At 34.5% G+C, this 20,157-nt stretch overlaps 2 protein-coding genes across 2 annotated transcripts; both read left to right on the forward strand.

The window, feature by feature from the left end:
* Positions 1-7,601: 7,601 nt before the first annotated feature.
* On the forward strand, positions 7,602-14,769 carry LOC108204975 (transcription initiation factor IIB-2). The gene is made up of 7 exons (XM_017374698.2): positions 7,602-8,073; positions 11,622-11,646; positions 12,348-12,477; positions 12,568-12,698; positions 12,811-12,899; positions 14,009-14,085; positions 14,383-14,769. The coding sequence occupies exons 1-7, from the start codon at positions 7,721-7,723 to the stop codon at positions 14,514-14,516; spliced, it is 939 nt and encodes a 312-aa protein (XP_017230187.1). The 5' UTR covers positions 7,602-7,720; the 3' UTR covers positions 14,517-14,769.
* A 2,614-nt stretch (positions 14,770-17,383) lies between these two features.
* Positions 17,384-20,035, forward strand: LOC108197829 (F-box/kelch-repeat protein At3g17530-like). The gene is made up of 2 exons (XM_017365543.2): positions 17,384-18,786; positions 19,818-20,035. The coding sequence occupies exon 1, from the start codon at positions 17,562-17,564 to the stop codon at positions 18,750-18,752; it is 1,191 nt and encodes a 396-aa protein (XP_017221032.1). The 5' UTR covers positions 17,384-17,561; the 3' UTR covers positions 18,753-18,786; positions 19,818-20,035.
* The last annotated feature ends 122 nt before the right edge of the window (positions 20,036-20,157 follow it).

Below are 20,157 nucleotides of genomic sequence, written 5' to 3' on the forward strand. Positions count from 1 at the left end.
TATAAATTCTCGGATACGGAAACACGGCACTCGGTGATAAAGTATAGTTGTATAATTTAATTTTAAGATTTTTTTTTGAGTAAAAATTTGAATGTTGAATTTTTATTCAGAAAAAAAAATTTTAAAAATAAATTACAGAACTATGTTTTACAAGAGTATTGAAATGCATGTTAAACCGTAAGAAAAATATATGAAATGCATGTTTTACAAGAGTATTGAAAAATATATGCATGTTACAGAACTATGTTTTACAAGTGAAAAATTGTTTGATAAATCGAAAAGCAGTTTTTCCGAACAACAGTTTTTAGCTGAAAAGCTGTTAGAAAAAAGCAGGTCTTCCCATGCTTCCCATACTTTTGAAAAAAGCTGCTTTTCAGCTTTTGCATAATGCTGTTCTAGATTTCATTATAAAACCTCATCAAAAACATTATTTTTTTTATATTATAACTCAAAATAAGTAAATATCAAAAAAATACCAAACAATTATCTGATTTCCACCACTTTTTCTGACAGCACAACAATTTTTAACCGCACTCCCAAACCGACCATTAGAAATCAGATTCGCGTTTCTCATCACTGTGTAAATATCGAAAAGTAAAAGGAAAAAAAAAAAGGTTAATCTTGTTTGTTGGCTTGATGGTCCATGTTTTGGGATTGAGAGGTGAAATAGTGGTACGGTACATGAAAGTTTTGGTAGCGAAGCTAAAAGTGGTCATGTCCACTGGACCCATGTAATGGACCGCCCTCTTGGACAGCTAACTAGATTCACATTTTTCTAACATTCTCTATTTTATCACAAGTAATAATTCCATCTAGGCCCGGAGTAAGATTCCAAATTAACTAATTTAATTTTATTGCTATTCCATATAATTATAAATATAGATATGTCGTAGACATGGGCCAAGCTGGACGGCCATGGGGGTTCAGTTGAGCTGTTGTTTTCCACAATAATCCCGTGGCTTGGACCAATTTGGCGGTTTTTATTATGATTTTCCTATCCATTCTAACTGGACACTGCTACTTGCTACTACTGGAGAGCATCATGATTTTCACTCAGGAATGTTGGATGCATGCAGAACTAGATCACTGCGCTACAGTTGGATGCTCCAGCGATATCTCTATATTTATATTTTTATATTTTTATTTTTTTTGTTAAATCGGTATCCGGGCCAGCTTGTGTGCACCTCGACCTTAGACTACTAGCACGGCGACAGAATGAATAAAACACAGTATATCAAGTCGCAACATAATAAAAATAGATATTAAACATAATATCTCTAGCAGTGTCTTATTTTTGTAATTCGATAAATTATATAGTTGACAGATACTTTTTCATCTCAAAATAATAGTTCATTTTGACTTCTCAATAATTAAATTGATCAAAGTTTAATCACAAATAAAAGAATTATTTCTATAATTTTGAAAAACTAAAAAAATACATGTCAAGATCGATCAATTATATTTTATAATGATATAATATATAAAATTTACTGAATAATATCATATAATATAATTCTAGATTTGTCAATTTGATCGAGCATTTTAATGACACAAAATTATTATTTTGAAACGAAGAAAGTATTTATTTTTTTTGAAACGGTTACTTTACATGAATTCATCATGTGCCCAAAATATCCTAAACTCCCTTCTTAGTCATGATTACAATCATCAAACTTAAAAACATCGAACGTAAATCTAATTAGTGAGATTGCAGTTTCTCTTCACGTTTTACTATTTTCAATAATCATGATACCATTGAAAAAACTAAGTTCACAAATCAGGTATAAATCAAACTTCCCAAGAACTCATTACACACGCATGTAAAAACTAAATTTTCCTAGCCATCATGACCGAAATTAAATTAAAAAACGGGATTGGCATACAATGAGTTGGGTGGGCAGGACGAGCCAATATAAATCATCCGAAACACCGACTATCTGAAAATGAGTCCCGGTCATGTCGGGACCGGTATGGTCATTTGTCATCAACCGTCCAAATATCGTTTTAACACCTAAATTGTCACCTCCACTTTTATGATCCAATGTCATTACCATTAATTCCGTTGCTTCTTTCATTTTCTCTGGCATGCATGTTGCTCTTTTTGTTTTCATTGTTCAATCATACACACTCGCTTTACATATATAGATTTGTACTTATTAGCCTCCAAAAAGTGGTATTTTGTACTTATCTAAGATGGTGGAAGAATCTTTAATCCTCTATGTAGATATTTTCTAAATGTCGATGTCTACAATTATTCGATATTCGCAGACACATGCTGTGGGTATTATTAAAAGATGTAGATGTAATTTGCATAGCATAAAGGAAAAAATTAAAAGGGAGGCATACTTGTAAATAAATGATATTTCATGATTCATGGGTGATGGGTGCCTGATATAATGATATGTCCTTGATTCGAAGAAGAGTATAGTTTTTTTAAAATAAAATTATATATCGGCATTCTATAAAAAAATAGTGCCAAGAGAATATTTAAAGATTATTTTTCAAAGGTGAATATATATCAATAAAAGCACATAGTTCAGTTTTAGTTGGAGTATTTTTTACTTTACAACTAAAATAATTCATAATTTGAAAATAAATTTGAAAATTGAAATTTCTAATCCGATTCGACGGATTATGGATCGGATTAGGTTTTATTCAAATCTGAAAATTTGTATACGAATTAAATTCGGACACTACAAGAAAAATCGGGTATTTTTGATCGATCCGGATCTGAACCCGAATTCTGCATGTTTGATAGAAAATTAAGCTTTTCATTATATTAATATAAACCCTATAATGCATGTTATTATATTAAAAATGTATTATTTTAACAAAATTATATTACTAGTAATGTCGGCAGATTTTAACATTTATATCTGCTTTCTTGCTCAGATAAACCGTTCATTATTTGTATAATACTGTTGTATTTTATAAATTTGCATAAATACTTTATATTAATATTAGGGAATTTATCAAATATACTACTTTTTAGGATCTTATTTGCAAAAATACCATCTTCCTAAATTAATCGCATATTTACTAAACTAAGTTTTTAAATTGCAAAAATACTACCCCTCCCCCTCCAACTAAATGCAACCTCATATGCAACTGAATGCCTGATTTCAAATTCCACTTTTCAAATGTCATTTTCGACCTCATCCTTGGAATCCATATATACATACATACATACATACATATATATATATATATATATATATATATATATATATATATATATATATATATATATATATATATATATATATATATATAGATTCTGAAAATCTGGTGGAAAATGACATTTGGAGACTGGAACTTGAAATCAGGCATTTAGTTGCATGTGGTTGCATTCAGTTGATTCTATTTTGATCTAATGGCCCCGCCAGGGGCACCCATATATCAGTTGTAATTGACAATTTTCAGTTGCATTTAGTTGCTTATGAGATTGCAAATTCAGTTGAATATTACCTCTGCGGGGCCTGCAACCCAAATACACCACAATATCACCCCACCCTAAAAAAATTCAGTTACTTATGAGGTTGCATTCAGTTGATTCTATTTTGATCTAATGGCCCCGCCAGGGGCACCCATACATCAATGGTAACTTACAGTTTCAGTTGCATATGAGATTGCATTCAACCATATACAACTGAATGCAACCTCATATGCAACTGTAACTCCTGATTTCAAGTTCCACCTCTCAAATGTCATTTTCGACCTCATCCTTGGAATCCACACACACACATATATATATATATATATATATATATATATATATATATATATATATATATGTGTGTGTGTGTGGATTCCAAGGATGAGGTCGAAAATGACATTTGAGAGGTGGAACTTGAAATCATGCATTCAGTTGCATGTGGTTGCAGAAGGGAGGGGTAGTATTTTTGCAATTTAGAAACTTAGTGTAGTAAAACTGCAAATAGCTATTCTTGAGAAAAGTAAATTTGCAAAAATTTACTTTTTTCTATATATTTATGAAAAAACCCCTTAATATTATGATTTAGAATATTAATTAGAACGGAGACAGAAAAATTGATCGGATATTGGCCGAGTCGATAAAATTACGATGATGCTCTTTTGCTAAGAAGACGTGCATGGTTACAGGAGGGCCGGGAGTATTAATATTACCTGCCTAGCCGGATATAAACGGGGGGCTCATATGTTCCTCACTGAAAGGAGTCAATATTTTGACTCTCTGACTGTCGCTCCTTCTTGACCACCAGCTCTTCATTAATAAGCAAATAAAGTGGGTTGGTATGTCTATAAAACTTGTAGTGCACCTTGATGGCTCAATGCCAGCAAGAATTCGATCCGAGGGAGATGGAACTTTTGATAAACAATTTTAGATTATAATAAAAATTGTATTGTTTTAATATGATCGGAGATTTTGAAGAAATTATATATATTTTTTATTTTTAATATATCAACTCATTTTTTATCTAAATTTTTTTTATGATTGGAGTTGTGTCATATAAATTAAGGAGGACGGCAGGCTCAAACACTATCCGTGCTAATGAGAAATGTCTAAATATATTTTAATTATAATACAAAATTTATTTAAATAGAAAAACCATAGACCCAAATACCGATAAAACTTTTAATCCTAAGATACTTATCCTATTACATCATGTTTAATTTTATTATAAATAAATACCATCGGCAAAATTGTGTCACCAAGATGAATGGGCTGGCCTGGCATATAGAAGCACGCAGAAGTGCAAATGAAGCATGGAAAAGAAATAGGCAGACGCAGGTATGGGCTGTTGAGTGTTGATGATCCACTCCCACAGGAATTTCAACAAAACCTAATTTTAAATATTGTCTTTAAAACTAAAATCCGAAAGTCAATGATTCAAATATATTAACTTGTTTGTTATAAATTTATGGGGAATTACATTGTATATTGTTTTTTCAATCTTATTTTCAAAAATACTACCTTCTCTAATTTTATTTTCAAAAATACTACCTTATCTAAAATCTTTCAAATATACTATCTTTTTGAAAATATTTTCCAAAAATACGGTGGTTGCATATGCAACCATATATGCAACTACAAATCCTGATTTCAAGTTTCAGTTTTCAAATGTCATTTTCGACCTCATCTTTCAAATGACATTTGAAAACTGAAACTTTAAATCAAGATTTGTAGTTACATATATGGTTGCATATGGTTGTATTTGGTTGCATATGGTTGCATTCAGTTGATTCTATTGTAATCTAATGGTCCCGCCAGGGGCACACCATACATCGGTTGTAACTTACTCAGTTGCATTTAGTTGCATATGAGGTTGCATTTAGTTGCATATGAGGTTGCATTCAGTTGATTCTATTGTAATCTAATGGCCCCGCCAGGGGCACCCATACATCATTTGTAATTTACAGTTTTCAGTTGCATTTAGTTGCATATGAGGTTGCATATGAGGTTGCATGCAACCTCATATGCAACAGAAACTGTAAGTTGCAACTGATGTATGTGTGCCCCTGCGGGGCCATTAGACTACAATAGAATCAACTGAATACAACCTCATATGCAACCACAGTATTTTTGAAAATATTTTAGAGACAGGTAGTATTTTTGAAAATAAGATTGGATAAGGTAGTATTTTTGGAAATAAGATTGAAAACGTGGTTATGAATAAAAAAAGCCCTAAATTTATCCAAGTTTGTATTTAATTTAACATATTATTGAGTAATTGGAAAATTGCCGATCACCGAGTCCCAAAATTTTCATAACTAACTCCGTTAAGACCCCACAATTAATCCTAACACATTTCATTTTATATATAATTATTTTTTTACACGTATGACTAATATTTTATTGATACATGTTCCAATCAAATCACTTTGAGCCGTTTGATTGGAATTAAAATTGTAACTTATGACTTAATATATTTTAATCAGCTCTTATTAATTTGGCCCGATATTACAGCTTCACTGTCATCATCAAACTCATTCCCCAATCTTTTTCTCTTCTTTTGAATTTCTTTAGCTGCTTTTTTGCTGATAGTCTTTCAACTTCTGAGTTTTCTAAAATCACAACTTTTGGAGATGACGGGGAAATATTTTTCAAACGTTCTTTGAGAACTTTTTTTTTTTTTTTATAGCAAAATCAGCATTCCGCTTCAGCAAGTACTCAATAGCTTCCAACAATGCTATAAAGAAAGTTGGTTTTACAAAGTTCTTTTTACATCTCCGTCGCACTTTGTATCCATTAAATTGAACGCAAATGAATCAGTTACTAATAATATAAACCACATCAACCACAAGTAAAGGATAAGATTATCTAGACCAACGATGTGTCAATGAGGATACGGATGGATCATAATGAAAGTCTTTGTAATTCGTAAAATAGTTATGGATTCTCTACCAATTGGTTCCGCTCGTTTGATGAACTCTTGTAACTGGATCTAGTGAAATATTTTGTCAAGCTGAAATAAGTATCTCATCCTCTTTTCTTATAAAATATTTTGTTCTCCTTTTTTACTTTCCCTTTATGGAAGAGATATCTTCATGTAAAATATGGGTTCAATCTGCACTTTCTTCACCAATACTTTGTGAAAATAAAGTGTTTGGCGTTGGTGGCACAAACTCATGATACTCTGAAAAACTGAATTTAGTATATCTATAAATGAGGACATATTGACACTCTGATGTATCTCTAAATCTATCTAATACAATATGTTGTCATATGACAATGTTAACACAAATATATAGTTTTCAATCAAGTAGTTATTAACAGAACACAACAAATATTTTGAGAGGCAGAGCAAACAATATGAAGATAAAAGTTGTAAGACTTGAGCAGAGCAAATTATAATTACCACCTGAGTTAAAATAGTAGAAGACTAGATTATTACATCTGGTGACATAAATGGTAGCCAAATCATATACCTCAAACTATTTTTTATCTCACGAAACAATATATAACATAAAAATTAGGCCACATTGTAAAATTTATACAAAATCATTTCTTACTAGAACAAAGATGATTAAAAAATATAACATAAAACTAGCCTTATTCAGTCAAATTATGGAAATCAATGATCTATATAAATATGTTAATAAGAATAAAAATTTAAAACTGAGAGAGAAACCTGAGGCTTGTGATATGAAAAGTGGATATTGATTATGCTGGATAGATGATGAATCCGAAGATTTCGTGGTTGTTTATGTGGTTTGAAGTGGCACCAAAAATACGAAGTAGATTTTTGAGAAGACGGTCCAAATTCCAATAATGCAGTTGTAAAATAGTAATAAGAGTCTTGAGAAATTCTCAGAGCGAGAAAATAAATGATTCTCCGACTTTGAAAATGTGGAATGAATTGGGCAATACTAACTTTTTACAAAAGTATTGAAACTTTGCTCGAGTTGTTTTATGCATCATATTCTTTATCGTAATAGCCCAAGATATCATTAAACTAACATGAGGAACTGAGGATGATGATTCCACCAACCAAAACAGTTCTAAAATACACAAAATGTACATAAGTATCGGATCCCGAAGCCCACATTATCACTGCCAAGCCCACGAAAAATTCCCCAACAATATTTAACAATAACAAAAAAAACATAAAAATAACACGCACATATATACACACACAACCGCCTATATATATCCCTGAAAATATCCCAAACTGTTCTTCTCTGCACATTTCCTTACAAAATCGAACCCTAAAAATCAGAATTAAATCGAATTGTCTCCATGGCCGATGCTTACTGCTCCGATTGCAAGAAGAACACCGAGGTGGTGTTCGATCACTCCGCCGGCGACACCGTCTGTTCCGAGTGCGGACTCGTTCTCGAGTCTCATTCCATCGACGAGACCTCCGAGTGGCGCACCTTCGCCAACGAGTCGGGCGACAATGACCCGGTCCGTGTCGGTGGGCCCACCAACCCTCTGCTAGCTGACGGTGGCTTGTCCACTGTGATTTCCAAGCCCAATGGTGTTACTAGTGATTTCCTCTCGTCCTCTCTCGGCCGCTGGCAGAATCGGGGATCGAATCCGGATCGCTCGCTTATTCTCGCTTTTAAGACCATTGCCACCATGTCTGACAGGTATTTCATTTTTTGATATGTTTGGTTTTGTGTAATTGTTTGTTTTCGATTTTTCCAGCTTGCAAATTCGGTTATGTTGGTGTTTATGTTTGAGCTTGGCAGTGTCGGTTACGTGTATGTAAAGAAGGACAATGTATGTGGCATAATTGCTTTCGATAATTGGGTACGGTTTTGTGTATATTAAGAAGGTGTAATGTATGTGTTACTGTATATGTTATTTGATGTTTGGATTTATAGTTTCGGTATTTTGTTTATTTGGGCTGAGGCTTTCGGGTTGTGAATGCTGGGTGACGGTTGCTACCATGTTTCAAAGGTGGTATTTTTGTCTATAATTTAATGAATTATTTGTTTATTGTTTGTTTTCGTGTTTGTGATATTTCAGCGTCGTTGGTATTTGAGCTTGTTAATGTTGTTATGTGTATGTGCAGAATGTGTTCTGAACTTATGATATGTGTATGAACTTATGATATGTGTATGCTGTTTGGGTCAGTAAGTTGTTATGAATTGGTAATTTGTATCTTTGAGCTGAGGTTTTAAAGTTGTGAATGCTGGGTGAGGTTAATTCCATTTTTTTGCAGATGATTTTTGTGAACCAGAAAGAAAACTATATTTGAATTGCTTGTTTTCTTGTTTTGATCGTTTTCTGATACACCAATTAGATTTTTTGCGGTATCCTATTTTCCTTTGTTATTTCTTTGAGCATTTGATTTGTGAAATTTAGCTCAATGCATTTTCCTAATTGGTTCTTTAGCATGATTCTTAATAGATTGTTTTGCGGATTTTGATATCTTATAAACAATTATTCCCTGATTCAGTGTAAATAAATTGTCTGCTTATTTTTGGAAACAAATTCTGAGTATGTTATCATGTTATATATTAATTTTTGTATGTCTTACGCTTTTAGAGAGTGTTTTTCTAGAAGGTTTTAAACAGGTCAAGAAGATTTGGGGAAGTTACTTTTGATAGTGAGCGGAACACCTACATAACCAATTTTGTTGGTTGCTTTTGGCTCTGGAGGAACATAAATCGAAGTCAGGCTTTGTGTATTGTCTGTTAAACTAACCGTTGACACATTCCTACTAGACCGTTCTAATTATGCATCCATGCTAGTTTCACTATATTCTCTTTGAAGTCATTTTACATCACTTGTAAACTATACTTTGTTGGGGACCTTGGGGTGTATATTTTACAAAGTTTGGGATTAAATATAATCAGTTTGAGTAGGTTTTTTTTGGAGAACACCTTTTCTTAGTGGGCCGTGAGTTTATGTAGAATGGGTCCGGTCCGTATAGGATAGTAGTACATATTTCATTCTTGCCCCTACATACACAGCATATATATATATATATATATATATATATATATATATATATATATATATATATATATATATATATATATATATATCACAATAATCAATATATCCATATATCCCCGATTCTCGGGCATATTTCATTCTTCCCCAATACATAAGAAAACAAAATCAAACCCTAGCATCTCAATTTAATTCCCCAAATGGGTGATTCGTATTGCCCTGATTGCAAGAAGACCACGGAGGTGGTGGTAGATCACTCAGCGGGAGACATTGTGTGTTCTGCGTGCGGACTCGTTTTGGAGTCTCATTCTATAGATGAGACATTTGAGTGGCGCTTTTTTGACAGCGGTTTGGGGGATTATAAACCGGTCCGTGTCGGTGGTCCGACTAATCCGTTGCTTGTTGACAGCAATTTGTGTACCTTTATTTCTAAGCCTAATGGTGTTACTAGTGATTCTCTCTCCTTGTCTCTCGGCCTTTCGCGGAATCGTTCATCCTATTCCAACCCCTCGCTTATTACGGCTTTCAAAACCATTGGTGCCATGTCTAATAGGTGATCTATATATTTATATATATAATACATATATGTATGTGTGTTTATGATATTCGCAGATTACCTGAGGTAGATGTCAATTGGATTATATATATCTGAGTTCTTAGTGTCTGTTATGTGTATATATAGAATACAAAATGTATGTGTGTTACTCTTATAATGTTTGGATCGATGATGGATAGTGTCGGGATTTTCTTTATTTGAGCTGAGGAACTCGATCTGTGAATGCTGCGTGAGCTTAATTGTATTTGATTACTGATGACATAGTGGAATTAAAAAGAAAAGTATATGTGAATTGCTTGGTTTGCATCAGTTTTACATATCGGTAGATTTCTTATAGAATATTCTCATTATCCTACATTCCTTGATCATTTTCCTGAGTCTTTGATATGTAGATCTTGTTTTCTGTAGGGTTTTTGATATCTTAATTTAGCTCTGTGCATTTTCCTATGTGGCTCATTAACATGATTTTTAATAGATTCAGTAGGGAATTCGGTGTCCTCTAGACTGTTGTTTCCTTATTCAGTGCAACTAAACTGTTTAGTTATTTTAGGAAGAAATAATAAGTATCTATCATTTTATTCATAAATACCATATGTTTTAGTGTGATTTTTTTTAGAAGGTTTTAAGCAGGTATTCAAGATTTGGTAATGTTTGGTTTGATAGTAATCCGAACTTGTGACCAAATTTTGTCAATTGCTTCGGTTCAGAAAAATAATAATCAAAGTCTGTTTGAAGTTATTTTGTTCCAAACCGACTGTTTGCACACCCCTACCTAGACAATACTTATCGTACATCCATGTTAACTTCATCGGATTCTGTTCGAAGTCATTCTTATCAACCTATACACTAAATATTGTTCGGGGGTATATATATACTACAATTCTTGAGATGACTTCTAATCAGTTCAGGTCAGTTTGGGTCAATGATTATTGTGTCATATGCACATGCTTTTCTGTGAAAATATGTACTATGGATGTCAAGTCGTCGACATTGTGCCGTGTTATCTTGTGAGATATCTGTACTCGAAGTGGTGTGTGTAATTATATTGCCTAGACTGTATATGTCAGTTACTTTGTGCATTTCGACTTCATTCGTGTTTGATGACAATTTACACTTACAGGTTTGTTCGTTTTTGTGATATTATGGAAAGCTTTTTAAAATAAGAGTTATCTTTTCGAGATTATTAAACTTTTACTTATGCCTGGCATATTGGATCTGCTAAATTCATATTTTCTAATGTGCATGACTTAGCCTGGGGGTGGGGGTGTTCATGTAGCTCATAAGTCTCAATGGATTTATAGTCTTTGTCTTCTGTGCCAACTCTTTAGCTTATATGTCCCAACTGATGTTATAGTCTTTGTCTTCTGTACCAACTCTTTAGGAGGTAGGTGGAAGTATGTGCATTCAATATTCTTTCCCTTTCAGAGTATTTTGTGCCTTGAGATGTTGCTAAAAAATCTTATGTATGTCACGGTTTTTGGTTTCACTATCTTTCAACACTATTCAGAATTTGTACAGAAAGTACTTAGTAGGGTTTTGAACACCAAAGACTTTGATTTGATACTGCAATTTACATTGTATCTTGTACTGTTATATATTCCTTGGTTCCTATATGTAATTATATATGTCATTATAGTTTTAAATTTTAAATGCTAATTAAGCTTGTGTACTTTTCAGGTTGGGCCTTGTTGCGACTATCAAGGTATCTTTGTCTGTCAACATTTACATATCTGACTGTTCAATAATTTAGGCATGGTTCTTGTTAATTTTGGATCGAAAAATGTGAATCATAGGACTGGGTGAGGTACTGAGGTTGTTACAGTTTTCAGTTCTGTCCAATTTGAACTCTTTAAAAGATATATCTGGTCTATCATATTAAAAATATTACTTGGTCATATTCTTTGCTGTTCCCTGACCATATCACCTGCAATCTTATATATATGAACGATTGAACGTATATCAAACTGAAGCAGGAAACGAGAATTGAGAAATGAATAGATTCGCTGGTAATGCCACAGTTAATTTTTTAATTTTTTATGATTCATATCTATGTAATATGAACATTTTTATTAAATATAGTTGTTGATAGTTCTATTTTGTCTTTTCTCTCTTGCCTTTTTCTCGTGTTTTTATATTTATCTATAATGGTTTTGGTGTTTGCCAGTGCTGCCCCCAGTTCTAACATATAAATTTGGATTGCTCTCATTCTAATTCTTACATAATTGAAATATTGAAGCTAAAAGTTATCTGGTTACAGATTTCAACTTTCATCCGTTGTCTTTACATGTTGAGTCGATGATCAAATGCTTTATTTTGTAAGAATAATATATATGCACTAGTTTCTTATAAGCAACCTAGCCTTGTTGGCTTATTGCTCATGATTTATCCATTGTATTTTTTAAGGATCGAGCTAATGAGATATACAAGAAGGTGGAAGATCAAAAATCTAGTCGAGGAAGAAATCAGGATGCTATATTGGCTGCTTGTCTGTACATCGCTTGTAGGCAAGAAGACAAGCCACGTACTGTGAAGGGTACAAACCAAGATCTTTCTTGAATATTCTTAGTACTTCTTTATATATGTATGCCAATAATCTTTGATGAGCCTATTAATTTTAAACTAGAAATTTGCTCGGTTGCCAATGGAGCGACAAAGAAGGAAATTGGCCGAGCAAAGGAATACATAGTGAAGCAACTGGAGCTTGAAAAGGGCCAGTCAGTGGAGATGGGAACCATACATGCTGGGGATTTCATGGTGAGCTTCCTTTAAAATAAATCCAAGCATCTGATTGCTCATAATAGTAGTATTACACCTTTGCAATTTTATCATGGAGTTTATTGTTCTTTGCTTTGCTTCCGTTCTGCAGAGGAGGTTTTGCTCAAATCTTGGTATGACAAATCAAACTGTTAAAGCTGCCCAAGAAGCAGTTCAAAAGTCTGAAGAATTTGATATAAGGTAGTTTCTTATTCTGTAGTAAGGGTGTTATATGCATTTACTGAATAAATATATGCATTTATCATCAAACGTTCTGTGATGTGCAATATATATCTGTATGTTATTGCATTAAGATTCTAAAACTCTATGAAAGATTCTTTTAGATGAAAGAAGATGTAATACAGATAGGACATACCAGTAGCAGGGACAACTGTTTGTGACAAGACACAGTATCACTATTAAATATGTGGTCAAGCATAACAAGTATGGTGACATTTAAGGGTAAAAGGCAGTGAACACAGGCAGTGACGACCTATGACATAACAACCATAACATGAGTATCAAGGCTAATTCGTACATGTAAATAACTGAGGCTATAATCAAACTACTCGTGGCTAGGAGCCCAAGTATACAGAGGGAATACTTCGAGCATTCTATCTTTGTGATAAGTCACGAGTTTTGATTCAGTTTGTGGGTAATGAAATTCTGTTTTATTTTTATATACATCCATATAGCATAATCATGTGTAAAATAAGGTTAGTGTCGGTATTAGGATCTTGTTGATGTATATTACATGATTTGATGAGATTGCAAACCCTGCTTTATTAGCATGCTATACAAGCCTACAACTTGACTCTGCAATATATGAGCATAGGAAAATAAACTAATTGACATGCCCCGGCTCAGAAGCAATTTGAAGTTGTATAATCAAGCATACAATCGGCTCCAGTATCTGTTGGAGAAAGCCTTGTTTTCTTTTGTTTATTCTAACATTTTGTCTTAAAACCATATTTCAGTATATTTTGTAGGCACATGTATATATAAACCAATATTCTTCACACCACTTTTGAGGTTACTATATGATCTGAACTGTATCTGGTCATTCTTTTAACATTTATGTGCATTAATCTTGTCAGAAATGCAAGTCGTAGACAAGTTCATAAAGACTTGCACGAGTATCAGTACTTGAGTTTTTGTAAGTTAGGAACTGGACGTAGAAGCTGGTTTTTGATAATTAATTTTCTTCTGGTTCTTGATGCTATTTCAAATGAGTTTTCAGAAACTGAGAGCAGATCTTTTTGAGCCACTCAGGATCTTTTACTAAAACTATTGATTTATTGTTATCGTAGGAGGAGCCCTATATCAATTGCTGCAGCAGTTATATATATTGTAACTCAACTGTCAGATGAGAAGAAGCCCCTCAAAGGTAACTAATGCATAATTACTTCTCTATGACCAAGAACTGACTTTAACTAATACTTCATGCGTTGGTGCATACTGCGTACTTGATGTGACTGATGGAATATTCTAGATGATAAAAATTTTGATAGACCTCTTTCTTGATTTATTCACTAGACTTTTTCCTCTACATGGTGTATTTTCACTTGGTTTCATACCAGTAATATCAGCTTACACACCAAACTATGCTTGCATAACTCCTTTTGGCTTTTACTTTCTGCGCTTACATGTATAGTAGGATATGAAAAATTCCATGTGAATGCAGATGTTTCACTTGCGACTGGAGTTGCGGAAGGGACAATCAGAAATTCGTACAAGGATCTCTACCCTCATCTTGTAAAAATCATACCTAGCTGGTATGCTCAAGAAGAGGACCTGAAGAATCTCTGCAGTCCATGAATTGTTGTGCAGTGAGCACAACAATTGCGGGAAATATAAAAACATTTTCGAACTTGAGTTGGAGTATTTCTTTTTATTTTGGGGATTGGAATGGAAATAACTATAGATGACCATTTCGGTGAACTCCTGTAGACCGGTAGCAAAACATGACCAGACCAAATGTTAAAAATTCTAAACTTGTACATTGGTTTTAATTTTATTTACATTCTTCTAGACACAAAAAAAAAAAAAAAGGAGAAAAGATTCAAATTCATTGGTGTTTTCCTTAGGTGTTTTTTTTTTCCTTTTCTTAGTAAACCTAAATTTTAAACTCCTTGAAAATAATAACTAGACCTGAAAGTTTGCAATACATGAAATGATGTTTCACTTTTGTGATGATTGCAAATGATAAGATCATGTTCTAGAACAGGTTTATTGCCCGATTCTGTGACACTTCTGCTTATACTACCTGATGCTGTGTAGTTCTTTCAAGCAATCATGGTTTTACTGTTTATGCTGTTGAGCTCAAAATTTCAACCAAGTTTCTTATTATTAGGATAAGAGGGTTGTAGGTTTGCAACATAGCCGATACATCAATTTTCCTACAACAAACCCATGCATATTTCTATAATTTTCATTCCTATCTCTTCTTGACCACTTCTCTACGTTTCTGTCCATGTTTGTGAAAGAACCGTCACAGCTCTGTTACACTTGCAGCTGCTATACATAGAGTTAGGTGATTCCATATGCCGAGGGCGTTAGGCCTATGTGTTGCAGAACGTAGTTGGGTTTATTCAATTTCGGCCTATGTGTTGCAGAGCGTGGTTGGGTTTATTCAATTTCGGCCTATTGTGTTGCAGAGCGTGGTTGGGTTTGTTCAATTTCGATGATTTGGGAAATGATGGGAAAACCAAAGGAGTTTATTGAGATTACAATGAGTCACTCTCAGTCTCTCATCGTGCAAATCAGTTTGTTGCAGGTGTTAGTGATGAATTATATGAATGGATGAGTTCTGTCTTGATCGATCGGGTAACTTCATTGAAAAACAGTCTCCAAGATCTGTTATGTTCCGTTTTGGGTTAAACCACTACTGTATGATTTTGGCACATCCATCTACTGGAGGATTCGTAAGCGATTGTCTATGGATTTTATGTAATGAATGGTATAAGTATGGGAGGGCCCGTGTATTCTAATAAGCCTCCATCTTCGATGTTTTATGCTTGTTGATATACTAAAGACTGGTAGATTTGTGAATCTTCGGAGATTGCAATCACAGTGTTTAGTATATCATGCACCACCTCATCCTTAAAATGCATAGTAGAATATCTCACATTTTATACTGGACCAAAAGCTTCTCAAGCTCAATCATGTTCTTTTTTGCTTATGGATCAACTTATGGGAGTTGATTCAGTGCATGTCACAGTGTTTCAAAGTCTTCTTTTCGTCAGAAGCAAAATGGTTAAGAGCATCTCTAAGCCAGCAAGACTATACATTCTTACGTAAAACTATGCCGGCTATAATAAAAATAGGGAATTGCATTCAAAATTGCAGCTTCAGAAGGATGAGTCGCCTGAAAGCTTTTTGGGGGGGGGGGAGGGGGCGGCGGAAGGGGTTACTTATAATCGGGGAAGGAAGGTGCCTATCTGCTGGTGACTCATCACCCGCTTATTCCAACCAAGTTCGTGCTTGAAGACCCATGCCATTGGCTCAATATTTCCCTTTTTAATACATCGACATATAGAGGCTTCAGCTACTGAGCTACATTGCAGTTGTGTTTTAGCCTTTTAGGAAGGGTTGAGTCTTCCTTTCCATCTAGCAAGGATTTTGACATTTGGATAGAATTTCTCCGAGATTCGAACCAATAATCAGTGATAGAACTAGAATATATGTTTTCTGGAATGCGATAAGGTTTCCATTTTTTGTTATGGCGTGGAATGGCTGGCTACTACCTTTCCTTTGCTATTAGCTTGTGCCAGTACTTTTAGAGATGAGAAACTATATGTAGAACTGGAGCCTAAAGTGCTTTGAGAGGGAAGTATGGGTAAATGTTTCGGCTGAAGTGTCCCGTTAACATCTGGAATAACTAGTGAATTGCCCCAGCCATGATCTCTAAGCAAAAAAGTACATGATTGAGCTTGAGAAGCTTTTGGTCCAGTATAAAATGTGAGATATTCTACTATGCATTTTAAGGATGAGGTGGTGCATGAGGCAGTATTAGATAAGAGACTCGATTATAGGTAGAGCTAGTTAAATAAAATCTGTGCAGCTATAAGGTAATAAAATTATAAGATGGAAAGCTATGAGTATAACACGGAGCCATCTTCGCAGGGAGTTGAACTTAAATGCAGCAAAAACTCAAATGTATTTAAAGTAATGCTATGTCCATGGAAACAGATACAGAAATATGTACAGAATGACGTAGATTCCACTGTCATTCTTATTTTATGATTCTACATATATATGCACTTACAGTCCCGGTTTATCTGTTGTGCTGCTATTACTAACATCAAGATGTTAATGACAAATACTAGTACCAACCAGATAACAGTAAGCTCAGTGACATGCCTAAGAAGTACACAGCTAGCCATAACATTATGGTATCATCTAGTAATCAGCATTCACTCTTATTTTTAACAATTAGACATTCAGTAGAGAATGATCTCACATATACTTAACTTAAGCACTCTAACCAGACTTTAAGATTTCACAACTTATCATAGAAGCTCTTTTCTTTTTATCAAATATCAAGATATTTGCCTATTTGTTGGAAATATCAAATAATATGTCTTTTAAAACTATGCTCTGTGAGTTGCTGAAAACTCAGAGATGTTACAAGTAAGAGATTAATAATTAAACCCCTTGAAGCCCATCAATGAGCCCATTAAAATTCCTACCCAGCCCAGACAGTAAATAAATATCTCCGACTCTCTGTAATAAAACATGTATACTCCTTGTCTGCTTGTACAGCTACAGCCTACAAGCCTGCTGCATTATATATCAACACACACACACATACTAACAATATATCACTCTTGAGATCAAACCCTAAAACCCCAGTTGAAGAAAATGGAGAACAATGGTGAGATCAACACAACTTTTGAAGATCTTCCTCAAGAAGCTGCAGTCAACATCTTCACAAGGCTTCCAGTGAAAACCCTGATCAGGTCCACCTCAGTCTGCAAGAAATGGTACTCTAATATCACTAACCCTACTTTCATTTCAGCTCATATTCAGCACTCTCTCTCTTGTTGTGATGAAAATGCTGTTCTTGAAATCCCCAAGAATATTATGCGTAACAAGTACTGCTCTTTGGTATCAGCTGAAAATGGTGATGTGCTTAAAAAGTACAAGATTCCTTTTCAAACTAAGAATGGTTCTTTGCAATTATGTGGGGCTTTTAATGGGATTCTTTGTTTGAATGCACTTGAGTCAGACCCTAATGTTGATATTGAGTATCAGGGAATGTATCTGTGGAATCCTTGTGTTGGGAAATACAGAGCCCTTTTCTCGACTTGTTTCAAGAAACGGGGATTTTGTGTTTATTCACTTGGGTTGGGGGTTTATGAGCCTACGTATGATTTTCGGGTTGTTAGAATTGTGTATCCCGCGGATGACAGGGGTTATGCGCTTGGGAAGGTGCCTCCTAAGGCCGAGGTTTATAGCTTGAAGAGGAATACTTGGAGGAGGATTAAGGACCCTGGTATTGGTTTAGTTGGTTTTCATACTGGGGTCACTGTTGGTAATAATATGACATACTGGCTAAATACAAAAGCTCCTCGAGGTTATAAGGAAGAGGCGTGGGTGTTGTCGTTTAATTTCAATGATGAGGTGTTTGGGATGTTTAAATTGCCGGATCATGTTCGTTATTGTTTGGGAGTGAAGGCAGAGTTTAGACTCTTGAAGGTTGAGGGTAAACTTGCTGTTTTTGTTCTAAGTGAAAAAAAAGGAAGTAATGGAAATTGCGGCCAGCCTTGTTATATATGGCTCATGAGCCATGAAGATCATGAGGTGTCGTGGAATTTGCGTTTTAAAATTGTACTCAAGAAACGTGAGTGGCCTTTGGGTGTTTCAAGGGGTGGAACACTTTTATTGGTGTCACCAGGTGGGTTCAGTACAGTTTTAGCTTCATTTAATCTCATGGGTGGAGATCTTCAACAAAGTAAGCCACTGAACTGTGGACCTGGTGCTGTAGACACTCTTTTCATAGAGAGTTTGCTCATGCTTGAGGGACGGGATGAACTGTTGAAATCTGCATAGAGAGCTTTCCTGAATCCTTCTGAAACTCCTGGCAGTAAGCACGCAAATCCCTTCATTTACTGGATGTTGAATTGTTGATCCATATAGTTAGTCTCTAATCTTAATAAATGATTACTTGCATATAGTTTCTGCCAACTGTGAATCTAGCTCGATTATTGGCATACTGAATGAGGTTATTAAGTAATATTCTAGCTTTCAGAACAATCATATGCAAAGCGCATGTTCTGTTTTAATGTTCCTTGGTGTTTCTGTTTGTTTTGTACTTTCTTGTAAGTCATGAACTCCTTAATCTATACATGGTAATTAGGAGTGAAGATGTGGTTGTAACAATAGAATAGACATTTTAGAGTTGTGGTGAAGGAATCTGGATGGTCTTTGCAGACAACAAACAATGGAGTTAGTTTTGAGAATAGAGATTTTAAATTACCCTGTGACTAGTGCCATTTAGTAAAAAAAACAATCTTCATGGTTTGAAGGTACATTTTTTTTGTGTGGGAGTGGGAGTGGGAGTGGGAGTGGGTGTGTGTGGGGTGGGGGGGTGGGGTGGGGGGGGGGGGGGGGGGGGGGTGGGACATAGCCTTGTTCAGCTGTTTCTTTAAGGAAAGGCACCGTTATTTATATCTTTGGTGGTCATGAATCTATCAATGTCATAAAGTTCTATCACACGTCAACTATACATACCAAATTGTGGTTAATAATATTTTGATACTAAGTTGTATTTAATAACTGTTAAGTATTTGCAAGAAGCAGGATATGGTTATTGAGATGATGATAGTTCTGTAACTGTAATCTTACCAGAGTCTTACATTTGATGGTGCAGCGTAGGCCAATACAAGAGCTGTTTTATCTGTCTATCTTTTTATTACTGCCTGCATAACCATCGAGTGTTATTTGAATAGTTAAAGGTCTCGTACTAGATTTGTGAAAGGTTTCTAGACCACCATTTCCTAGAGTCATACTCGTTTAGCTCACAAACAGTTATGATTGTATGTGCATGGATCCTGTCTTGTTTTTCTTGTGTAACTTTACTCAGTCATGGACTTACATTTTTAACTCTATTTGCAGATTTAATTGCTAATTTTTCTTCAGGAGGGAGACGACTGCAGTAGTTGCATATATATGGACTGATGGAGTAGTTATATGGAGATATTATTGAACTCTAAGTGGTATAATCTATTTATGATTAGACATGTCCCAAGTTTATGTAAAACTTATGCCTATCAGACCATCCACGTGTTACTTTACTGTCTTTTGCTACTTATATCATCTGCAGTTCTGCACAATCATAATGTGTTTGGTGCTTAAAGTGTCTTTCTAAACAATTTAACCAAACTTTTTTTGATAATTAAAGACATCCATACAACCACAGGGCCGTCTCCAGGATTTCGGAGGCCCTAGTATTTTT

The sequence above is a fragment of the Daucus carota genome, chromosome 1 (genome assembly GCF_001625215.2).
Source record: "Daucus carota subsp. sativus chromosome 1, DH1 v3.0, whole genome shotgun sequence".
Classification (NCBI taxonomy): Eukaryota; Viridiplantae; Streptophyta; class Magnoliopsida; order Apiales; family Apiaceae; genus Daucus; species Daucus carota.

What these genes read in the sequence shown, in the direction of transcription:
- LOC108204975 (XM_017374698.2), top strand. Translation starts at nt 7,721, where the DNA reads ATGGCCGATGCTTACTGCTCCGATTGCAAGAAGAACACCGAGGTGGTG. An exon ending in ATTGCCACCATGTCTGACAG is followed by an intron (nt 8,074 to 11,621) that starts GTATTTCATTTT and finishes TGTACTTTTCAG; the next exon opens with GTTGGGCCTTGTTGCGACTA. An exon ending in TGAGAAGAAGCCCCTCAAAG is followed by an intron (nt 14,086 to 14,382) that starts GTAACTAATGCA and finishes ATGTGAATGCAG; the next exon opens with ATGTTTCACTTGCGACTGGA.
- LOC108197829 (XM_017365543.2), top strand. Translation starts at nt 17,562, where the DNA reads ATGGAGAACAATGGTGAGATCAACACAACTTTTGAAGATCTTCCTCAA.